We start from the raw sequence: 21,492 nt of genomic DNA on the forward strand, positions 1-21,492 counted from the left end.
CCCCCTCTTCCGGTTCCTCGCGAGCAATAAAGTTAGAAAAGGCCAAGCCAGTGCTCCGGGGCTTTCTCAGGACGACTGGGGCTTTCAATAGAAGGAAGGGGGTGGGGTCTCGGCGGATAAGGTTGTCTGCGATCCTTGCTGGGGCTGTGTGGAGTTGAGGTTCTCAGATGCCGGCGGAGGCCAGACCAGAGGCTTGACCTCTGCCTTCGAAGGATGATGGGGTTTGGGTTGCTGATTGCTGTAGGGAAGTCCCATTTCGAAACGAGACGAAAACAGTCGGCGGTGTTGCCCGTTTTATTTTTTATTAACACATTATTCCCTGAGGTCCTCACATCCATCCCTTCCCCTCCCACCTCCAGAGGCTTCCCCAGCCACTCCCGATGGCTTCCTCCTCAGGCTTCTCCACCTGAAAGGAGCTCAACTCCATCACTGACACCTGTCAGCAAGCTGGGGCCCGTTCTGGGGCTGCTGCTGAGGGTGGCAGGGTGCTCAGAGCCAGTTCATCCTGGCCTAGGATGCCACCTTCGTCCTCAGCGTTCAGAGGGCCCCTGGACCTGAAGAACTTCACCATGGCACGGACCTGGGGCAGCTCCAAGAACATCTCCACGGTCAGCAGCATGGCCAGGAGCCCCAGGAGCAAGTAACCTGGGGAGGAGAGGTTACTGGGGCAGCTCTCAGGGTGCTGACAATGCTCCCCACTCACCTCCCAGCCAGTGACCCGCACCCGCGCTCACAATTCTCTTAACACTTGGGAGTAAACCTCCCACACCCTGCCCTGGGGCAGGGTCCTTCCAACCCGTGAGGCTTAGCCTCCCCCAGTGGCTTATGGGAGTTGTAGTCCAGGCTCCTCTTCCCTCCTCTCCTCCCTGTCACGCTCCTTGGCAGCTGGACTCACCCAGAAGTGCGAACTGGCCGAGGTAGTAAAGCACTGGATGCAGGCCATGATCACGGCCAGGCAGCAGGTCCCCCAGGCCGATGGTGCTGAGTGAGCTGAAGCAGAAGTAGATGGCCTCCAGCAGGCTGCAGTTGCCCTGCAGACCCCACAGCACCAGTGCTGGCAGCAGCATGAAGATACCAGCCACTAGTAGGCCCAGTCCAGATGCCTGCAGTAGCGCAGCCGTGGCTGGCGTCAGCTGCCAGTGGATGGCTACCCAGGCACCCGGGTGTCTGAGCAGAGGCAGCAGGCAGTGGCACAGTGCAGCCACAAGTGCTAAGGAGGCTGGCAGCCCCAGGGATGTGTAGACCACACAGAAGGCCTTTCCACCTGCCGATAGTGGGGCCATGTGGCCATAACCTGGAGAGAAGAGAGACATGGGTAATGAGCACCTGAGTGGGATGCCTGCCGGGTACCCACTTCCTCCAGCCTCCCTCCGGTAGAAGGCTGCCCTCTGGTGGCCGAGATTGCCGGAACTGTTCAGGCCGGGGCTCGCTCTGGCTCTGCTCCTCATTCACTTGGGGTCTTACTCAAGTCCCTTAACCTCTCCGGGCCACTCTTTTATTTTCTGGAACAAGAAAGAATTAAAAGAGACAGTCCACTCAGGCCTCTTGTAGCTGGGACAGTTCTGAGAGCTGCTGTCCTACCCCAAGGCAGCCTGGCTTCCTGAGAGATTCCTCAGCTCTGCCCTTGACCCCCACTTCCAAACCCACCAGGTGAAATGTTACCCCTTCTTTCATTCCCCAAAGGTATATCAAGTTATCCTGGGTGCCAGGCCTTGTGCTGGAATCAGAGTCTGCCCAGGCTCCAGTGGGGAAGGCAGGCAGGAAAACCAGTCAGGACACCTGACACGAAGGGCTGCAAAAGAGGCAGCACACATGAGAGAAGGCATTCAAGGCTGGAAAAGCGTGTGCAAAGGCAGGGAGAGGTGAAAGAGGGGGGCATGCTGGGGGAACAGGGTTGGCTGGTCCAGGGTTGTAAACACAAATACCTAGAGGAGTCAGAAGTAAGACAAAAGGGAGTGGTGGGGACTGGGGTGGGCTGGAGAGCATGTACTCTGCCCCCAGGGCAGGCCCTGTTCTACTCCAACAAGGATTCTGGCTCAGTGCAAATAGGTTTCCCAATTTTTCCAAAAGAAGATGGAAAATGGGGCTTCCCTGGTGGCTCAGTGGTCAAGAGTCCTCCTGCCAATGCAGGGGACACAGGTTTGAGCCCTGGTCTGGGAAGATCCCACGTGCTGCGGAGCAACTAAGCCCATGCACCACAACTACTGAGCCTGTGCTCTAGAGCCCGTGAGCCACAGCTACTGAGCCCACGTGCCACAACTACTGAAGCCCACACGCCTAGAGCCCGTGCTCTGCAGCGAGAGAAGCCACCGCAATGAGAAGCCTGCGCACCACCATGAAGAGTAGCCCCCGTTTGCCGCAGTTAGAGAAAGCCTGCACACAGCAATGAAGATCCAACACAGCCAAAAATAAATAAATAAATAAAATTAAAAAAAAGAAGATGGAAAATGGCCTTTAAAAAATATTCAGACACTTTCCAGGACAAATCCCCCCAGGGCTGTGGGTCCCATTGCTTTATTTCTCTGGGCCTTCACACATGCTGTTCCCTCTGCCAGGAATTCCTTCGTGTCTATCTCTGTGCCCTCTTGCCTTGGCTAACATCTCATGGGGACTTCCTCCCCCAGGAGCCTTCCCTCACACTCTTTCTGGGATGGTGGTCCTGTACTCCCTGGGTTCACTCCATTTCCCTCCATCCAAGAATCCATCCCATAATTCATGTTCCCGGTCTCGCCTCAGGCCCGCGGGGTCTGGGCACCTCTCCTGGGTCTCAAAGGGTGCCTGGGGGTGGGACTGAGGAGCCCACAGCCCTCCTGGCAGTTGAAGTTGAGGCACTAGTTGGGGTGTGTTGGTGTGGGGAGCCCCAGCTGTGATGACAGGCCTAATAAGGCCTGGGCTCTGTCTAGCACTTTGGGGCTGGGGGGAGGGCTGCACCCCCAGGGACCCCAAGTAGCAATGGCCTCAAGAGCCCCTTCCTGCCCGGCCTTCTGGTGGCCTTACCCGTGGTGGTGAGGAGGCTGGCAGTGAAGAGTAGGGCCGAGGGCAGATCCCAGTTCCTGGTCTCGGAGCCATTGCCCAGGCTGGAAACCCCGTGGGCCTGGGCTGCCAGGGCGGTGCCCAGCAGCTCTTCCAGTGCCCTGGGTGGCAGGCAGGCCCCGTACTCCGCCTGGAAAGTGGCCAGCTCGGCCCTGAGGTTGGCCTGGAGCCGGAGTGCTGGAGGCCCCTCCAGGGCCTGGAGCACTGCAGCCCCAAGCCCCAGGGCTAGCAGGTGGGCCCCAACCAGTAGCCCGTATCGGGCCCAGGGCCTCAGAGCCCCCATGGTGTGCCACCCAGAGTCCATCAGAGGTGCCCTGGGAGCCGACTGCTCCACCACAGGCACCTGGGAGGGGCCGGGCAGGGTGGGGCTGGGAGGAGGTGCTGCGTGGGTGGCTGGAGAGGGAGGGAAGCCTGGGGCATCAGCTGGGGCCAGTGGGACTGGGAGGGTGAGGCGAGGAGGTGAGCTGGATAACTCCTCCCAGTTTCTGGGTCAAGAAGTTTTTTGCCCAGTTCGCCAAAGCTGGGTGGTCGGGTGGTGGGCGGTCCGGGGCAGGATGGAGGAAGGCGAGATCCCGAGAGGTAACTTCCAGGCACACTGTGGTGGTTTATTCAAGGATGATCTCACTCAGTCACAGACCCCATTCACCCGCTCAGCAGGTGCCCGGACCCAGAGGACGTTAGGGGAGAGGACAGACCGGGTCCCTGCCCTCCTGGTGTTCCCACAAGAAACCTGTTAGCAAGGACGCAGGACAAGTTCACATCACCATAAGCTCCCTGAAGGAAACGCCCTGGGTAATGGGAGAGAGTTCTGGGGGAGGGGAACATCACCTGGAAAGCTCCTCTGAGGAGCGACATTTCAGCTGGGGAAGAGAAGAGGCCAGGCCCGGTGGGAAAGAGCTAGGGTGGTGAGAAAAGCAGGGGCCTGCTGGGGTGGGGCGGGGATTGGGGGTCGGGACACAGGGCCTTGAGGACATGTGGCTCAGGGGACTTATGGAGGGGGCTAGTGCAAGCATCCCGGATGGAAGGGTGGCAGCCTGGGCTGTGGAGTGGGAGAGGGCTGGTGGGACCTGGGATGGGGCAGGTGGGGCAGGGTGGTGAGGTGAGGACAGGAGTGGAGGATGCCCGGAGCGCCCTGGACAGATGGTGCTTCCTCCACTCTGAGAGCTTCCTGAGAACCCTTCATGCCCAGCCCTCCTGAGTCCCCACCCTGGTGAACACTGGAGTCACAGTAGGTCTGGCTGCCACGGAATGCGCAGGGGACGGGGAGAGGGAGCCCGGCCCCCGACTCATGTAAACCATGGGGGCGCTGGGCCCAGGGTCCCCTGCCCCGGGGCGTGGTGTGGGGGGGGGTGGTCCGCAGAGCCCCGTGGCGTTAAGAGAGGCTTGAGTGGAGCCAGGTGTCAGGGTGGGGGACCCCCTCCTGTGTCCAGACCACGGGATAGAAACAAACCCAGGACAAACCACCAAGATGCCACCCAGAGGGCTGTGGGCTCCTGAGTTCAGCGAGCTGCCTGGGGTGGGAGCAGCATGGCCGGGAGGGCATCCCAGGGGAGGTGATGTTGTTGCTGGGCCTTAAGGATAAGCCGGGACCACCCAGCAACAGGAAGAATCAGAGCAAACACAGTTGCTTGAAATGGTGGGAAAGGCTTGGTGAGGGTGGGAGAAGATGGGTGAGGCCCGAGCGTGTGGGTGCCAGGGAGGCTGAGAAGGGCCTTGAATGCCTGATGATCAAGCGGACTTGATCCCAGGAGAGGGATGTGGTGCAGAGCATCCCAGCCTAGGCCCAGGCCAACTGCCATTGTGCTGAGGGCATGAGGTCAACAGGGTCATGTGACAGTTTGGATCCCCTGGTTACCTCCAAGAAAGTGACAGGCTGTGCTTGGGGAGACAGCTTGGGGAGTTTATTTGGCTTCATTGGATCCCGAGGCCGTGGTCCCAACCCTGGCCGGGGCAGCAGGAAGGCACTCAGAGAGCCCCGGCCCCAGATGACCCCCGGGGCAGGGGGGCCCGGGCACGAAGCCCTGGGGCAGGAGCCACAGTAGCAGGACTTGGTCAAAAGTGCTGGTGACAGCTAAGGCCGGCCCCTCTCCCCTGCACCTCCCCTCCTCCCTGCACCACCCCTGGGGGCAATTCCCTGAGTCAGGCTCTGGTCCTCCCAACCAGCTGGGTACAGTGTTGGGCCCCAGTGGGGCGGGTAAGTCGGGGGACCCACACGTTGCAGGTGTGGAGGGGTGCAGGCCCCCCGTCCAGTGTGAAGGCTTCCTGTGCAGTGTAGTGTTCCTGACCCCCCGAGGGGGCGGGGTCCCTGGGCGAAACCACGGCAGCCACAGAGGCTTGCCCGGCTCCTATTCCAGTGTGTGCTGAGGTTCCTGGAGGGCGGTGGGAGCGTGGAGAGCAGCCCGGCCCACTCAGGGCCCTGCCTCTGGCGCCCACGGGGCCTGGGCACCCACGTCTTTGGTCTGCGCCCTGCAGTCCTGAGGGCCCCCTCGGAAGGGGTTGGCGGGTGGAGAGTCCCAGAAGGGGTCTGAGTCTGGGAACAAGGTCCAGGGTGCCCGGCGGGGCGCAGGCTGTGGCGAGGGCAGGGGTGAAGGCCGTGGCCCGGCTGACACAAAGCTCCATGGGTCGATGCGGCTGCGAAGGGGTGAGGGCCGAGGTCGACTGATGAGGCCCAGAGGCGGTGAGCGTGGGGTACCTGGGGTGCCAGGAGCGGAGCGTGATATCCCTGGTAGGGGTGAGACGGCGCTTCCTATGAAGGGAGGGGGAAGGGGCCAAGGTCAGGCAGTCACCAACTGCTGGGTGTCCACAGGAGGCACTGCCCTGCTCTGGGCCTCAGTTTCCTCATCTGTACAGTGAGTTACGGGACTCATAGCTTCCATGGCCCTTCATGCTTGGTGGTGCATCTGTTTACTATGTAGCAGTTAAGAGTGAGGAGTCCTCTGGAGCAGAGAGACCTGGGCTTGGATCCCAGCTCGGCCACTTACTAGTGGGAGCCTGGAGTCCCTTGATATTTCATCTAAAAAATAGGTATAACCAGAGTACCTAGTTCACAGCCTTGTTTCGATGACTGAATGAGGCAACCTCTGTAAAGCACTAGGAACAGTGCCTGGCACAAGTAAGCAACCAGTAGGAGCTCGCTAGCGTCATCATCTTCATTATTTCTATTATCTCACAACTGGCCTGGCCTGGCCCCCGCCCCGCCCCGCCCCGCCCCCCCCCATGGATGGCTGAACGGGGAACTCAGTTCCCTACGGCGCATCCTCATCGCCCTGAGGGGGCGGTCTGGGGTCCAGCAGACAGCTGTGGCCCCGGCCGTACTGCCCTGCACGTCCCCACCAGCCCCTCCTCCCTCTGTCACCAGGCAGAAGCCACTCACCGCGCCTCTCCTCTTCGCGTCGGGGACTCTTGGCTGACGGCTGGCCGGCGGGCACACCCAGTTCCAGCAGCAGGGGCGCGGGGGCGGGCGAGCCGGGGGCGTCGGGGCTCAGCGGGGAGGCCTGGGCGTCTGGCATCTCGGGGGAGAAGCGGATGAGCGGGGAGGGAGGCGGCTCGGCGGGGGACGGCGTGGGCAGCGGGGCGCGGGGCGTTGGCGGGGACTCCCCGCGCTCGCGGCCCGGGCCCCCCGGGGGTTGCAGGTCGCGGCCGAGGCCCAGCGAGGCGAGCAGGGCGGTGCCGCGCAGCAGCGCGCGCTGGATCAGCTTGGGCGTCCCGGAGCCGCTGCCGCGCTCCGCCGGGCCCGGCCGCCGCGGCTCCTCGGGCTCCGGGCTCGGCCGCGGGGGGTTACCTGGTGGCGGGTACACAGGTTAGGCCGACTTCGGGCGGACCCCTCGGCGGCCCTGGAGCAAGGACTGACTTCTGTTCCCCTCCGACAGCTTCCCTGACTCAACTGCTCTGCCAGCCCAACTCCTCCCAGGCCGCCGCGCCTCCCCCAGCAGACACACATTCTGGCCTTTCAGAAGGGGCGGGGTGGGGTGGGCATCGCAGTCTCAGGAACCAGCAGGAGCAAAGCCTGGGAGGCAACCAGGTGCCCTGAAGCCCAGAGATGGAGGGTGGGCTGGAGGGAAGGCAGGGGATCCACCAGCAAGCAAGCTGAGGCCAGATCGGGGCCTCAGTCGCCTCAGTGGATATCCGGAGGGGTCCAGGGACAGGCCTGGGACCCGTGCTCTGTGCCCACCTCCTTCCTGGCTGGGCAGCCCTGGTCCTTCTGCTTGCCTGCCCCCCCTCCAGCGGTAGCACACAGGTCGATTCCAGTGTACACAACAGCCCTGAGAGGCACGCGTCGCTGTCCCTATTCCAGAAATGAGGAAGTGGAGGCTCAGAGAGGTGGGTTGTCTGAGTCAGGCCTGAGCTGAATGACTTAGGGGCACTGTGTTGTCTGATCCTCATGCCCCAGGCTTGGAGAGGTTAAGGGCTCAGCTAAGCCCGCACTGCCCTGGATTTCAGGACATCTGTGTCCTAACCTGTGGGCCTAGGGTTGGCCCGACTCCATTCTAGACCACCTGGGCTGGGTCTGGGGAACCTGTCATTGAGGACGTAGGGCAGTCTGTGATGGCCTCCCACAAACCCCAATTTTGTCAGGTCCTCTTTAGCTCTAGAACTTGCCATGGCTTTCCACTGCCACTAGAAGAAAGTCTAAGCCCCGTGTCTGGGTTTCAAAGCCTTCTCTCTCTTCCTTGGGCCTGCCTGGAGTGGAGCACTGGGCTGGGTGTCCAGAGGAAGAAATGCAAAGCTGGGGAAAGTGAGCTTCTGCTATGAACCAGGACTTTGCTTGGGGTCCCTGTCCGCAGCCACAACCCTTACCCCATCTCTTTTTTTTTTTGGCCACACCATGCGGTTTGCGGGATCTTAGTTCCCTGACCAGGGACTGAACCCGCGCCCTTGCCAGTGAGAGCACAGGGGTCCTAACCACTGGACCGCCAGGGAATTCCCCCCATCTCTCTGACTCTTATCCCCCCACCCCACCCCACCCCTGCAGTGGCCACTGCCTTCTAAAATGCAAATCTGCTAAAGACAAGTCTCTGCTTAAAAACTCCCCCATCAATTTCCAGGCCCTTCCTGAACGGGCTCCTACCTGCCTTTCCAGCTTCACTCATTCATTCAACAAACATCTGCTGGCCCATGTGCTGGGGCTGCACTGGGCTCCACAGACTGAGGGGATTGCAGGCCTGAACCCCACTTGCTGCTTCAGGCCTGTGAGTCCCTGGCTCTCAACTCTCCCTCTGAGTTCCAACCAGGATTCCTCTTCCTCAGGTGTGGTGGGCCCCACGGCTGTACACACACTATTCCCTCCGCTCAGCACACCTTCCCCACCTCGGCTCTCAGTGATCCCTTATTTACCATTCAAGACCCAGCTGAGATGTCATGTCCTCTGTGAAGCTGTGACATTCTGATTTATAAAAAAGTATATATTTTGTCTTCATCTCATACCTGGTACAGAACTCCCCAAACCCTTGGAATTTCCTAAGTGTTAGAATGATAAAGGTGAAAGGAGCGCCTTTTGTTATTCATAAGGAGCTCTTTTAACCACATCTGAGTTCATATTGATGCAGTCATTTTTGGAAAGCTCCTAAGGATGGGGTCTGGTTGCCAAGGGAACGAACTATGTGATTAGAGGGTTGGAACTTTCAGCCTCCACCTGCACTGGGGAGGGGAGGAGCTGGAGATTGAATCCCATCACCAATGGCCAAGAATTTAATCAATCAATCATGTCCATGTAATGAAGCCTCCATGAAAACCCAGCCAAAGGGTTCCAAGAACTTCTGGGTTGGTGAACCAGTGGAGGTGCTGGGAAAGTAGCGTGCCTGGAGAGGGCGTGGAAACTCTGTGTCCTCCCACATACTCTGCCCTACACATCTCTTCCATCTGGTTGTTCTTGACCTGTATCCTTCTTAATAAACTGGTAATCTAGTAAGTAAATGGCTTTCCTGAGCTTTGTGAGCTGTTCTAGCAAATTATCAGGTCTGAGGAGGGGGTCGTGGGGACCTCTGATTTATAGCTGGTTGGTGGGGAGCACAGGTGACAACCCGAACTTACAACTGGTGTCTGAAGTGGGGAGGAGCAGTCCTGTGGGCCTGAACCCTTAACCTGTGGGGTCTGACACAAACTAACTCCAGGTAGGCAGTGTTAGAATTGGATTGAATTGTAGGACGCCCAGCTGGTGTCCCAGAATTGGTCGGTGTGGGGAAAACCCCCAGGCATCTAGTGTCAGAAGTGAAGTGAGTAGAATGGAGAGGAAAACAAGAGGTTTTTCCTCTTTTAGAAGCTTTGCCAGAATCCCCTGTAACCTGTGCAGTTCTTGCTCATGTTATGCCTTGTACAGCCCTCACCCCACCACGTACTACTCCCTACTGTCCTTGTTTATTTCTGAGTCTGCTTTTCCACCAGACTAGGCCCTCCCCGAGGTCAGGGCAGTGTTGATCTCTAGCACATTGATGCCTGGCTCATAATATGTGTCAATACATGTTTGATGGAAGAGTCCATTCTTATAATCCTTGTGACAACCATGTAAGGTGATTGCTGTTACCCTACTTTACAGGTGAAGAAACTGATCATTTACAGTGAGTTTAAACAGAACAGGGGAAAAACATGTTTAAAACAGGCAAGAAAAATGGAACAAAGTTAAGTGAAGCTGGAGGTCAGCACACAAACTAAGAATGGAAAGAAGTTCCTGAGGCCGATATCCTGAGAAACTGAGGTTCCCAGAAGTAAGCGACTTGCCCCAGGTAACTCGGCAAGGATTTTAATTTGCTTCTAAGCTCCCTGGTAGTAAGAGTTGGCAACCCTGTTGTTAAGGAGAAAGCAGAAAAACCATTCTTGACCCAGAGATGAAGGTGAAATCGCTTCTGTGGGGCCTCACAGAGAGGACACGGCCACGTGGTAGTTAGTGGCTCCAGGGCAACAAGCTTCATGGGGCACTTGCTGTCAGTGCGGGCTGACTGCACCCACCAATCTGCCACTCGTTGCAACCAGTTCCCCAGGGGCCAGAACACCCAGGTGCGGACAAGGGGTGGGAGATGGGGCTCCCCGGTGGTATGGCTAATGCCTGGGACAATCTCACAGGGTCTTTGATTCTTAGCCAGGTTTTTCACTCTGTGGGTGGTTGGGAGGTCAAGGTCAAGCACTCGAGAGTGCGCCCAAGATGGCTGGAGGGTGGGCTTGCACGAGGGGAACCAAGTGCTCAGCCAGCAGCTGGGCTGGGACAGGTGATATCCTTTTAGGTAAGAGGGCAAGCCGGAGAAAGATGGAGTCCAGGCCGTTGTGTCCCTGCTCCTGGGAGCTCAGGGAGGGTAAGGCCAAATGGATCTGCAGAATATGGTCAGGGGCTCCTTCAGACTACACACTCAGGTTGACAGGACCTCAAGTTCTCCGTTGACCCTTCTGGCCTGGGACGTTCTAGAGCAGGTAACTCCAAGCAGCCCCCTTGGCCTTCCAATTCTCAGTTCAGTGCCTGCAGCACAACTAGCTTGGGGCAATGCAACTGGTGGAGCAGAAAATGGTGTGGCAGACGGGGCTGCAGGGCCCTGCCTCTGGAGTCAGACCTGGGCTCAAATCCCTGTTCTGCTGTATGTGCTATTTCAAACCACTTAACCTCTCTGTGCCTCAGTTTCCTCCTCTATAAAATGTAGCTCAGGTAATGGTGGACATGACGCGCTGGGTGGGGTGAGAGGAATGAGTCTAACTTGTTTGCTGAATAGGACTCTGGTCTGATAACACCTAAGCCAGGTCCTATATTCTGGCTGTGAGAAGCAGGTACAGCTGGGGGCTCTAAAGGGACCCACGGGCAAGGGAGGCTGCAACTTTCTAGTCCCTGCCAATTCTGGGCAGTGCTGAGCTGAGCCCTTGTCCCTCTGACACAGGAGCCCCAGTTTCTGCTAACCCCCTAGCTTCCCAAGTAGTTTGTATGTGAGAAACCCTTTCTTCAGGTGAAAGTTTCTGGGAAAGCTCACTATGAGCATGAGAGTCAAAGTCTCCCTGGGTTCAAATCCTTAGCTGGGGGATTTAGGCAGATGACTTTACCTCGCAGAGCCTCTGTTTTCTCATCTCTCAGATGGGTATAATAATCCCTCATGAGATTGTTGCTTGGATGGAATGCCTGACACACAGTGCTATTGCCATTATGGAAAACAGAAAAGTCCAGAACTGCCCCAGATGCAGTGAGTTGGCCCTAGATCACCACCCGTTCAGATTTCTTATCCTCTTCTCCACCTACAGGCTCCCCAGAAGGGACTCTGAGAAGCACAGTGTGGCAGCCACTTGTCTAGCTCCACCCCACATGCACAGTTTCCTTCTCTTCTCTCGGCCCAGCTTCCCCTGGGTCCCAAATGGGGGGCACCGTTCCTTGTTTTCCTGTCTTCCCTGGAGCTTGCTGAGGGCACAGCAGCTGCCACAGGGCCAGGGGAGAGCCCTCTTGCAGGCCAGCCCTGAATAGGGTCCCTGAGGCCTAGGCTGGATCCAGCTCAGTTGTGGGCTGATGGGTCAGACCTGGGTTCTAGGAATGGCCTGCCTTGAAGGCTGGCTTCTTGTAGCCTCCCCATAGTACCCACAGGAGTGCAGCAACAGTCTGCTGCGGGGAGACAAGGCCACTCACCATTGAGCATGGGGGGTGTGCAAGGAGATCCTAAGGGGGATGAGTCATCTGAATCCAGGTACCACGTGGCTTCGTCCATGCGGGACCTTCTCCTGGTGAGGGGACGAGAGGGGAGTTGTGCTTCGTGAATCTCGGGACTGTTGGGAGGCAGAAGACACTCGGTGGGTGGCACTCAGGCACTCACCTCCCGTTCTGGGCTTCTCCGGGCTTGGGGGAACTGGGACCCCAGGCCCAGCATGCTCGCCGCTCTCCATTGCTTGAGTCCTCTAGACGTCTTGGGGACTGTCGGCCCCATGCCTGGCCTGGTTCTGCAGGCTCCACTGTGGTGGGCAGGGGGAGGGGGGGATGGAAGGAGTCTGAGCTGAGGTCAAAAACCTTGATCCTTGTCCTCCCATCATGAGAATCGAGCTCCAGGGGCAACTTCTTGGAGGATGGGGGTGGGGGGTGGGTCAGGCTGGGCCCCATCCCATTCCCAGGGTGAGCTTTGGGCCACGGAGAATCTGAACAGAACTGGGGCGGGGTAGGTGATGTGCGGTCCTGGGACTGGCAGTGAGGCATCTCATCTAGTCCTTCTTCACCCGGCATTTGCTGCTTAGTAGTTAGTACAGCCACTGCAGCAAACTGCATGGGTTTGAATTCTGACTCTGCCACTTACTAGCTGTGCAGCATTAGGCAGTTACTTTTCTCACTAGTAAAACTTATATAATAACAAGGACATCTACCTCACAGGGTCTTCGTGAGGAATTAAGTTAATATTAGCAAAGTCTTTAGGAAAATGAATGGGACATAGTGTCATACAATTGCTAGACTGAAAAAAGTTGTAAAATGCATGCTGCTTAGGGAACGTAGAGGTACCAGTTTAGACGGATAGGGGAGGGAGCCTCGGAGCAGGGGGGAAGAGGAGGAGACAGTGTGTGGGATCCACTTCCAAGGATAAGGTTTGACTGACAAAAGGATAAGGTCTGGGGGTAAGGGCATGGGCAAGGGAAGTCGAAGTTTCTTACACTGGATGGCCCGGAACCGGGGGAAGGTGGGCGAGTCCCCAGCCCCGACCTCGAAGACGTTTCTCCTCCTGTCCAGGCCGGGAGAGGCCTGCACGGTGATGCGGTGTTTGAAGTCTGGTGGGGTTGGGAGGGAAGCAGGGTGCAGGTTTGTGGTGAAGGAGAGACTGGATCCTAACCCGCTGGGCCCCTCGGCAGCTCCCAGGCCACGCAGGCAGTGCTGGAACCGGGCCTGGCACAGTGGCTGGGTGACTGGGGTCGGCCTCACTGCCTTCCTGGGCCCCAGGCTCTCGGTAAGGAAAGCAAACCTCTACCCGGGGAAGAGCAGCGGAGTCGGAGATTCCCAGGAGGCGGCCCACCCCACTCCCTCGGCTTTCTCAGAACTTTCATGAGCCCCGCCCCTTCCCGGCCGTAGCCACTCCCAGGCCGACATGCAAATATTCCCGCCAGAACCCGCCCACAAAAGAAAACACACTCCTGGCCCCACCCCTTCCAGCTTCAGCTCACAGGCCCAGCCACCAACGCCCGAGACCAATCCCGGTGTGGCCAGCACACCCGCCTGACCCCACCCCTCCGCCCACGAAGCCAATGGCGGGCAGCGTGCTGGGACCCGCCCCTTACCGAGCGGCATGCTGATGCGCTCGCCGCCGTCGCGCGCGCGGAGTTTGCTGCGCTTGAAGGTTCCGCGGCGGCGGCGAACGTGCGGCCGTTCGCGATCAACTTGCTGCAACAGAAGCGTCAACTCGCGCTCGAACACCTCCAGCTCCCACTGAGCCAGCAGGTGCTCGCGCCGCCGCAGCTGTTCTGCCTGTGACCGCTGCTCACGCGCCGCGCGGGTCAGCTCCTCCTCGCGGCTCAGTAGTTCCTGTGCCCGGGACAATGGAGGCGGTGGAGTCAGTCGGGTACGATCTCAGACGCTCACCCCCACCTTCTGCCCCATGGAAACGGGGGAGACATTCCTTCCCCGCGTCCCCTTCCAACCCTGGGACCCCGACTCCTCCCACCTTTTCTTTGGCCCGCAGCTCGTCAAAGAGGCCTTGGATCTCGCGCTTCCAGCCTTCCTGCATGGAATGGAAGGAGTCCCGCGGCATTTCCCGCAGGACCTGCGCCTCTAGTGCCTCCAACTGCTGAAGGATGGAGGCGAAGTCGGGCCTGCGGTGGGGATCCTGCGCCCAGCAATCTGGGGAAACGGAGTGGAGGGGGGACAGGGTAAGAAGGGGTCTGTGAGTGGATATGTCCTGGGCCAAGGAGCTCTGCCCCTCACCCTCCTGCCCCATCCCCTTACCGGCCATGAGTTGTGCGAAGGGCTCGGGGCAAGTGGATGGTATGGGCAGTGTGAGCTTGTTAACGGCCACTCCATAGGCTACAGCAAGGCAGTCGATGCCACGGTAGGGCACCTCCCCAGTCAGCAGTTCCCACAGAAGCACCCCAAAACTGTGGGTGAGACAAAGGGTCTATGTCCCCTCCTCTACTTATTCGTTGCCATTTCATCCCAAGGCAACCAAGAGCTCAGTGGTCTGTGTCCCTCCCTCTGGGCTCTGCTTGTCTGCCCAGCCCTAGATTTTGGCAGCCACCTCTGCCCTCTGCAGCCCCATATCTGTCCAGCCTCCACCCAGTCGCACCTCCAGACATCGCTGCCCTTAGAGAAGGTGGAGGCCTTGATAACCTCGGGAGCCATCCAGGCATAGGTGCCCGCAGCACTCATTTGCGTGGTTTTGTGCCACTCGCGGGCCAGGCCGAAGTCAGTGATCTTCAGGGTCTTGTGCTCCATGTCGTCACCTTCAATGGGCTGCAGCAGCAGAACTGGGGAAGAGAGGAAGGGCTGTGGTGCTCCAGGCTCAGGTGGTGGGGACAAGGGAGGAGCTGGGAGCAAACTGTCATCTGACAGACATCCTGGCTGGGTACTGGGGGCACCGAGGTGAACTGGTCTCAATCTTGCCCTGGAGAGCTCACAGCTGGGGTTGGGGTAGAATCAGACAATAAGCACAATGCTGGGAAACATTTACCAAGGGGTTACTAGAGGCCAGGCATTTTACACTCAGCATTAGCACTCACACACACACAAAAAATCTATGAGGTAGACATCATTATCCCCATTTTGCAGAAGAAGAAACTGAGCAATAATTTGAGTTAACCAAGGGCATATGCAAATAAAGCAGATGCCACGACCTGGTCTGTGTGGTTCCAAAGCCAGTGCTCTAACTTTCTCCTAACACTGCACGGAATAGAAATGGGCAATATGGGGACCTTCCTGGTGGTCCAGTGGTTAAGACTCCACGCTTCCACTGCAGGGGGCACGGTCAATCCCTGGTTGGGGAACTAACATTCCACATGCCACGGTGTGGCCAAAAAAAAAAAAAAAAGAAAAGAAAGAAGTGGGCAATATGGCAGCCTCTCAGCATATGTAACTTTGATTTCAAGAGAAACCTGTGTCTTGTCATTTTGCTGAGGCAGGAGTGTGAATCAGAACCTGCCTCGGGGTGGGGAGCAGGAGGGAACCCCCTGGTGAGAAAGGAGGCCCAGCAGGCATTACAGACCCCTGGTGTCCATGTCCCATTGTGGCTAGCGCAGCCGCTCCCAGGGGAAAGATTCCAAAAGATATCCACTGATGCAGCTGGATGTGAAGAGAGAGAAAGGGGTCTAAGAAAGTGGTGGTTCTTGGCTAGAAAGGAGTTTGGGACAAATGTAGTAGTGGATAGACATGGTAAGGGTTCATGGCTTTGTCCCAAATGGGGCCACCATATTCTGTACAGAGAGGAGAAGCAGCAGCTTGCAAATCTCTCACCAGGAAAAGCATGGCTCAAAGGAGAGAAGTTTTAGAGGAATAAAAAGAGGACAAAATCATAGAATTTTCAAGGTTCTGAAGAGGCCTCTCTACTTTTCTGGTTATAGCCAACTGCATTGTAGAGAAGTGACATCCAAGCCAATGACATTTCTGAACACACGTCCTTTCAGGGCACACCTCTCAGCAATCCTGCCCAGAGTGACAGCACCATAGTGGGGGACACGGGCACCTAATACAGCCCGGCGAGTCAGGGAAGACTTCTCAGAGGAGGTGACAGAAGCAGGGTATTCACTTTTCTAGGTCTAAAGCCACAACTCCTGATCCTGCTGCTGGCCGAGCTCTCTGGGCCTCATGGGGGCATCTGGCACTGCTGCTCAACCCCTCCCTGCTGTCCTTGGCTCCCAGGACCTCTGGCTGCTTTTGCTGTTTCCTTCAGGGCCTCCCCACCCTTAGCCTTTTCAATGCTGGCGTTCCTCAGAGCCTGGCCTCCCCTTGACCTTGGCCCACTGCCCCCAGGCTGTCCTGGACTCTCCCAGGTGCCAGCTGCCCACTCCTCATTGGCATCTCCCACATTTGGAGCTCCAGTTCAGAAGTCGATCCAGCTGCCCATCAGCTGCCCTACCTGATGTCCTCAACAACCATCTTCATCCTTCCACCGTGCCTGGCAAATCTTCCCACAATTTCTCAAAATTCAGAGAATGATCCTGCAACCTACCCTCTCCTCTTAGCCAAACTGGGGCTGAGTACTGAACAGTTAAAGCTGAGCATGACGACAAAACCCACCTCAGAGGGTCATCATGAGTATTAAACAAGATCACTTTTTTTTTTTTTGGCGGCACCAAGCGGCATGTGGGAACCTAGTTCCCCAACCAGGGATGGAACCCCTGCCACCTGTAGAGAGGAAGCGCAGAGTCTTAACCACTGGACCGCCCGGCAAGTCCAGCGAGATCACACTTTTTAAAGCTTTAGCACAGGATCTGACAGTTGACCTAAAGATTCTGCTGCTAATCTCTCTCAGATTGACTTTCTCCTCCAACCTCTATCACATCTTACTTCCAGCTTCACAACAGCCTCCAGCCCGGCTGCTGAAGACTCAGAACTGGACCATTCAGTAAGCTCTGCGAAAGTTCATTCCAGAGAAGAACCGCAGCAGGCTGGGGCAGGTAGCTGGAGAGGGACCAGGCAAAGGGATCCATGTACTGGGGCTGGAGAGGGACTCCCGCCTCCTCTGGTGCCAGGACCCACCCATCCTCTTGATGGCTGCTTCTCAGTCGGGTCTCTAGCCACTTGTGGTACCTCACAGACTGGTGAAACACCTTCTGCGCCAGTATCTCAAGCTGGGAGGCCAGCCTCCCTTTTTTGGTCAGGTAATCTGAAGTCCAGAGAGGGGCAGCAACTCACTCAAAGTCTCAGGACTTCTTTCTATTGGTGGCCTTTCTGCCGCCTCCTACCCCCCAGCTTGACCTGACACCTGTGAAGCCTTATCCTCACCTCCGTGTCCCCTGCTTTTTTCCAAGTGCCCTGAATTTGTTCCAATCCAAGTTGCTCTTCTGGTGTCTGATGTAGACCTTGGGGATGGGGCGGTCAGGGGTCACTCAGAGGAGAAGGGGCTAGAGATCCCCCTCCCAGCATCCCCTTAGGGCTCCCTGGCCTCTGAAAGGGACCTGGCCCCCAGCCCCCTTCCTGGGCTGCCTCTGTGAAGCTTGGGAGTGGCCTAGGCAGCTTACGCCTCTTCCGCTTCCCTCCCATGGTCCCTACTTCTCCTTTCTGGGAGGCCTGGCTCAGGTCTCCATTGGGGGGGCGGGGGGTCCTTTGGTGGAGAATTGGGGGAGGTCAGGCCCAGGCTGGGCTGGCTGGTCAGTCCTGTGACTCGTGGGCCTAGAGAATTCCCCCTCCTCTCCCTGCCAGGCTTCCTCACAAGGCCCCCATTGTCCAGGAAAATCACGCCATTGTTTCCTGCCTGCGCCCCCCCCATCCCAGGGACTCCCCCCCCCAATGCCGCAGACAGCAGCCTGGGCCTAGGACTGGGGTCTGCGAGGTGGGAGGCCAGGCTCAGCGAGGCTAAGGGTACCCTGCCTGCCCTTCACCACTACCAGACTCTGGGAGGGAACTGGGGGGGAGTAGGGGTGCAATCCCTGGCTCCTTCCTCTCCCACAAACCCCCTACCCCCAGCTCTTTCCTCCCCTGCAGGCAGCTGGGCTGGGGAGAGAGCAGAGGCTGGAGCAGGGGCAGGAAGCTGGCTCAGGGGCAGCAGGAAACGCAGGAAGCGGTGGGGAGGGTGGGGAGCAGGAGCCTGGGCTATTGTTCCATTTTTTCTGGAAAGAAAACTGGAGGAAAAACAGAAGACGGGAGTCCCCTCCCCCCAGGCCTTTGGGGAATCCCCCTCAGGCTGGGGCAGGGAGTGGGGGTCCCTAGATGGCTAGGGCCCAGGAGGGAGGCTGAGAGGTGGGATCTGCCCCCTACTGTGGATGAGAGGAGTGGGTGGGGTGGTCCCTCTGGCCCTGGCAAGGACTTGGATATCACTGGGCCCTGGTGTTCTGCTCTCCACAAGCCTCTTACCCATGCTCAGCCCAGGCCAGGAGGCTCAAAATATCCATGCTCACCCCTCCAAGAGCCACCCGTGCCTCTCCACTGACCTCACCGGCCCTTCCTTTTGCTCTACAGCTGCGCCTCAGGCCCCAGCAGGCCCAGCCCAGGTCTCCACTACCGTGCTGGGTCCTGCCTCCTTGCCTTTGCTCTTGTCAGGCCCTGCATCCAACTGGGTACCTTTCTGAACACTCCCTGCTTTGGGCTTGGTGTGAAGCTCGTCTGCTTCAGAAAGCCCTCCAAACCTGTCACTTGCTTGTTTTGGGCCCATGCTGGATAGTGTGTAGGACCTGAAATGGCTGGAGATGGAGTGCCTTACCGCTTGAGTCTTTCTTAGCCCCGCCACGCCCACTCCCAAGTGCTGATTCCAGGCAAAGCCCTCTTGGTGATCCAGCCTTCCAACATCCACACGCATGGCTGAGGACCCACTGTGTGCCGGGCATCGGATGCCCAGCCTGTTAAGCCGTTTCACCCTCCCCATCACTCCCTTTTTACAGAGTCTGAAATCGAGGTTCTGAGTTGAAATAACCAGCTAGAGATCATGCAGCCAGGGGGGGAGGGGTGGGGCCAGAATTCCATCCCTGGCCCCAGCTTTGACCACCACGGGGCAGGGGAAGGGGGTGGTTTTTCCCCCTTTGAGATTTCTGTTCTGGAGGAGCTGCCCACCACAAGTGGAGGGGGGAGGAGGCACCAGTAGGACAACGGTGAACTTCAGGGGAGTTCCCTGAAGATGAGGGGGTGCCAGCATCCAGCACTCTCCTTCCTTGAGGTAGTGGCCACGGTTAGGCAAGTTGCTTATGGTCCATGTGAGAGGTTCCAATTTTTTTAACTTGGCAGCTGTGAGCTGGGGTCAAGGACTCCTTCTGGGGATGGGGCATGAAGGACTCTGTTGCGTGCCTGGGACTCCTGCTTTGGGGCTAGTGTGAGCCCATGGGCACCCCTGGTCAACTGAGTTTCCCCTAGGGGAGGAACTCCTGCTTCTAGTAGATCCCCAGGTAGGCTCAGCTGAGAGTTGGCAGTAGGTGTGTGCTTGGGCCATGCCACCCTCCACCCATGCTCCCCAAAACTCACTGTTGTTGGACTTGAGGTCTCGGTGGATGACAGGCACCAGGGCCTCGCAGTGCAGGTAGTGCATCCCACGGGCAATTTGCACGGCCCAGTTGACGAGCACATGGGGGGGCACACGCCGCCCAGCCAGGGCACGGCTGAGGGGCCCGCCGGCAGCGTACTCCATCACCAGGCACAGGTTGGGCTCCTCCAGGCACACGGCCTTGAGGGCAATGATGTTGGGGTGTGCCAGCATGGCGAAAAGCCGGGCCTCCTGTCGCACGCTCTCGGCTGTCACGCTGATGTCCTCATCGGGGTCCTGGCGAGCTGCCTTCACAGCCACCAGCTCGCCTCGCCAGCTGCCGCGGTAGACCTTGCCGAAGCCACCGATGCCGATCACCTCCTCCAGCCGCAGCTCCTGGAAGCTGGCCATCTCGCAGGGGGGTGGACCGCCGCCCCGAGACACATAGTTGGATGGAAAGATGCCCACCTGGCCTCCCACCTGGCCGGCCCACCAGCCCTCATCGCCTGAGATAGCTGCATCCCGGGACAGCACCTCCACACGGTCGCCCTTCCGCAGGGCCAGCTCGTCCTGCCCATTGGGCTCGTAGTCAAACAGGGCTGTCCACACAGGGTTGGCATAAGCTGCCGCCTTCGGGGATCCCTCTGGCCAACCTCCGCCGCCACCCCCACTGCCCCCACTGCCACCGCTGTTCCATGACCCCAGCGGGCTCTTGAGGAAGAGGTTCTTTAAGGGCTCCATGGCTGGGAGCTGGCGTTGGTGGGTGTGGGGGACCTTCCCTGGGTGCCCCTGGTCCCCACCCTTGCTGACTGCCGAGGCCCTAGTCCCGGAACCTGGGCATCCGGGCCCTGGCCCTCAGCCCCAGACCCACGCCTCTCTGGGGAGCCAGGAGTGTCGCCTCCCGGCCCCCCGCATCTCGGGCTTCCGGAGGAAGGCGACCTAGGGCAGTGTGGTCAGGCTCGGGGGGTGGGCCCCCGGGGCCTCCGGCGTCTCACCATGGCTGGCACAGAGGGGCCCGGGCGTCCCTCAGTCTGGAGCAGTCCTGGGAGTCTAGCTCCGGCACCCGCCAAGTGTAAGGTGGGGCCAGCAAGGGGCAGCGCCTGGACTCCGGTTGGGTCTCTTTGCGCAGCGGGTGGCTGGAGTGTCTCTAGCTGGGCCAAGCTGCCTCTTCCCGGCTGGGCTCTCTCAACCCGATGGCTCCAACCCCGTTCCCTTCTTCCTCCTCCCTTTGTACTTTGGCCCCGGGGGCGGGAGGCAGAGGTGGAGGGTGGAGTTTCACTTTTTTCCGCTGTTCTCCCTCCTGCAGGAAACAGCATCAGATGACGCGGGCGGGTAGCACCGCTCCCCTCCCAGAGGCTGCGGGGCGACTGGGCCTGGGAGTTCCCGGGTAGGCGGGCAATGAGAGGCAGAAAGTGGGGAAGGGTAGCCCCGACCCCCCATGACAGCAGGTTTAGGGTCCAAGTTGGTTTCTACTAAGGACGGGCCATCCCCACTCTCTACATCCGCATCAGCAAAATTGGGGCAAAGAACCGGGCTTGGGAGAGGGGCAAACCCGAGTACGGTCTTGGCTCCGAAGTTGCAGGGCTGTGTGACCCATCCTCTCTGCGCCTCATTCTCTTCGTATCTGAAACTGGGGCCAGAAGCTCAGCTTTGCAGAGCTAGTGGGATGGGGGTGGGTAAGACAAGGAGGACGGAACTGGCTGCACCTCGAGCTCTTGGAACGAGTTGTCTAAGGCTCTCCTCTTTCCCTCACCTGGGAAACAATCCACTTATTCATGCCTCTTCCCCATGAAGGGGCGGACACCTGAAACTGCGGTCAAGAAATTTGCTCAGTGATTGGATTCAGAATAGCTAAACAGCCTTCGTAACCGCTGGATTGACCCCAATTGCCTTGAGCCTGTCACTTTAAGAAAAACGACGCTATCCTACTTCGACTATTCCTGCCTGTTCTTGGAGGGTCGCTCTCTACAATCTTAAGTCTGAGCTCTGACCTGGAAGTAGAGGTAGCACATGACGTTTCAGGTCCATCGCTATAAAGGGCGGACCTAGAGGGGCGTGCTCCCGTAGCGAACTGTCGCTTTAGCCAAGGGAGATCCGCGCCTCCATCCTTTTCCCCGCCTCTTGTAACTCACTGGGAGAATTTTGCGCCAGTTAACTCCGCCGTTACTCGATGGCCCCTCAACTATCCCTTGGGTTCCGCGCAGTGGTCTCCGCTCGATTGGCAACGTTTAGGTGTGCGCATGCGCCCAAGCGCTTCTGCCTTTCGGACCGTCCCTTCCCTTAGACCTGGACTTTGCGCACGCCTAAAGGACTCTCCCGCTTCTTATCGCTCCACTACTTCCCTGCGCTTGCGCATTCAAGCCGCCAGGTTTTCCTTTTCCGGGTCCCAACTGGGCTCGTTGGGCGCATGCGCCACTGCAGGTTGGCGGCTCGC

At 58.5% G+C, this 21,492-nt stretch overlaps 2 protein-coding genes across 4 annotated transcripts; both read right to left on the minus strand.

Moving 5' to 3' along the window:
- Positions 1-37: 37 nt before the first annotated feature.
- Positions 38-3,396, minus strand: KCNK7 (potassium two pore domain channel subfamily K member 7). Its single transcript, XM_082477233.1, has 3 exons — positions 2,998-3,396; positions 896-1,294; positions 38-645 (listed from the first exon to the last, which is right to left on the minus strand). Exons 1-3 carry the CDS (start codon positions 3,335-3,337, stop codon positions 440-442), a joined length of 945 nt encoding a protein of 314 aa, XP_082333359.1. The 5' UTR covers positions 3,338-3,396; the 3' UTR covers positions 38-439.
- A 1,904-nt stretch (positions 3,397-5,300) lies between these two features.
- Positions 5,301-21,331, minus strand: MAP3K11 (mitogen-activated protein kinase kinase kinase 11). Of its 3 annotated transcripts, none has more exons than XM_082477223.1 (11): positions 21,191-21,331; positions 19,061-20,358; positions 14,241-14,421; positions 13,904-14,052; positions 13,623-13,798; positions 13,240-13,483; positions 12,622-12,735; positions 11,802-11,937; positions 11,618-11,709; positions 6,407-6,814; positions 5,301-5,779 (listed from the first exon to the last, which is right to left on the minus strand). In XM_082477223.1, exons 2-11 carry the CDS (start codon positions 19,797-19,799, stop codon positions 5,442-5,444), a joined length of 2,577 nt encoding a protein of 858 aa, XP_082333349.1. In that variant the 5' UTR covers positions 19,800-20,358; positions 21,191-21,331; the 3' UTR covers positions 5,301-5,441. The 3 variants fall into 3 exon arrangements, with proteins under 3 accessions (XP_082333349.1, XP_082333351.1, XP_082333350.1); XM_082477225.1 differs by having other exon boundaries at positions 19,061-20,688; positions 21,191-21,272; XM_082477224.1 differs by lacking the exon at positions 21,191-21,331 and adding an exon at positions 20,611-20,730.
- Between the last annotated feature and the right edge of the window lie 161 nt (positions 21,332-21,492).

The sequence above is a fragment of the Balaenoptera physalus genome (assembly GCF_965194825.1).
Source record: "Balaenoptera physalus genome assembly, chromosome: 10".
Classification (NCBI taxonomy): Eukaryota; Metazoa; Chordata; class Mammalia; order Artiodactyla; family Balaenopteridae; genus Balaenoptera; species Balaenoptera physalus.

What these genes read in the sequence shown, in the direction of transcription:
- KCNK7 (XM_082477233.1), bottom strand. Translation starts at nt 3,337, where the DNA reads ATGGACTCTGGGTGGCACACCATGGGGGCTCTGAGGCCCTGGGCCCGA. An exon ending in CAGCCTCCTCACCACCACGG is followed by an intron (nt 1,295 to 2,997) that starts GTAAGGCCACCA and finishes TCTTCTCTCCAG; the next exon opens with GTTATGGCCACATGGCCCCA. An exon ending in CGGCCAGTTCGCACTTCTGG is followed by an intron (nt 646 to 895) that starts GTGAGTCCAGCT and finishes TCTCCTCCCCAG; the next exon opens with GTTACTTGCTCCTGGGGCTC.
- MAP3K11 (XM_082477223.1), bottom strand. Translation starts at nt 19,799, where the DNA reads ATGGAGCCCTTAAAGAACCTCTTCCTCAAGAGCCCGCTGGGGTCATGG. An exon ending in CCGGTTCCGGGCCATCCAGT is followed by an intron (nt 11,938 to 12,621) that starts GTAAGAAACTTC and finishes TGCCCACCACAG; the next exon opens with TGGAGCCTGCAGAACCAGGC. An exon ending in GGAGAAGCCCAGAACGGGAG is followed by an intron (nt 11,710 to 11,801) that starts GTGAGTGCCTGA and finishes TCCCCTCACCAG; the next exon opens with GAGAAGGTCCCGCATGGACG.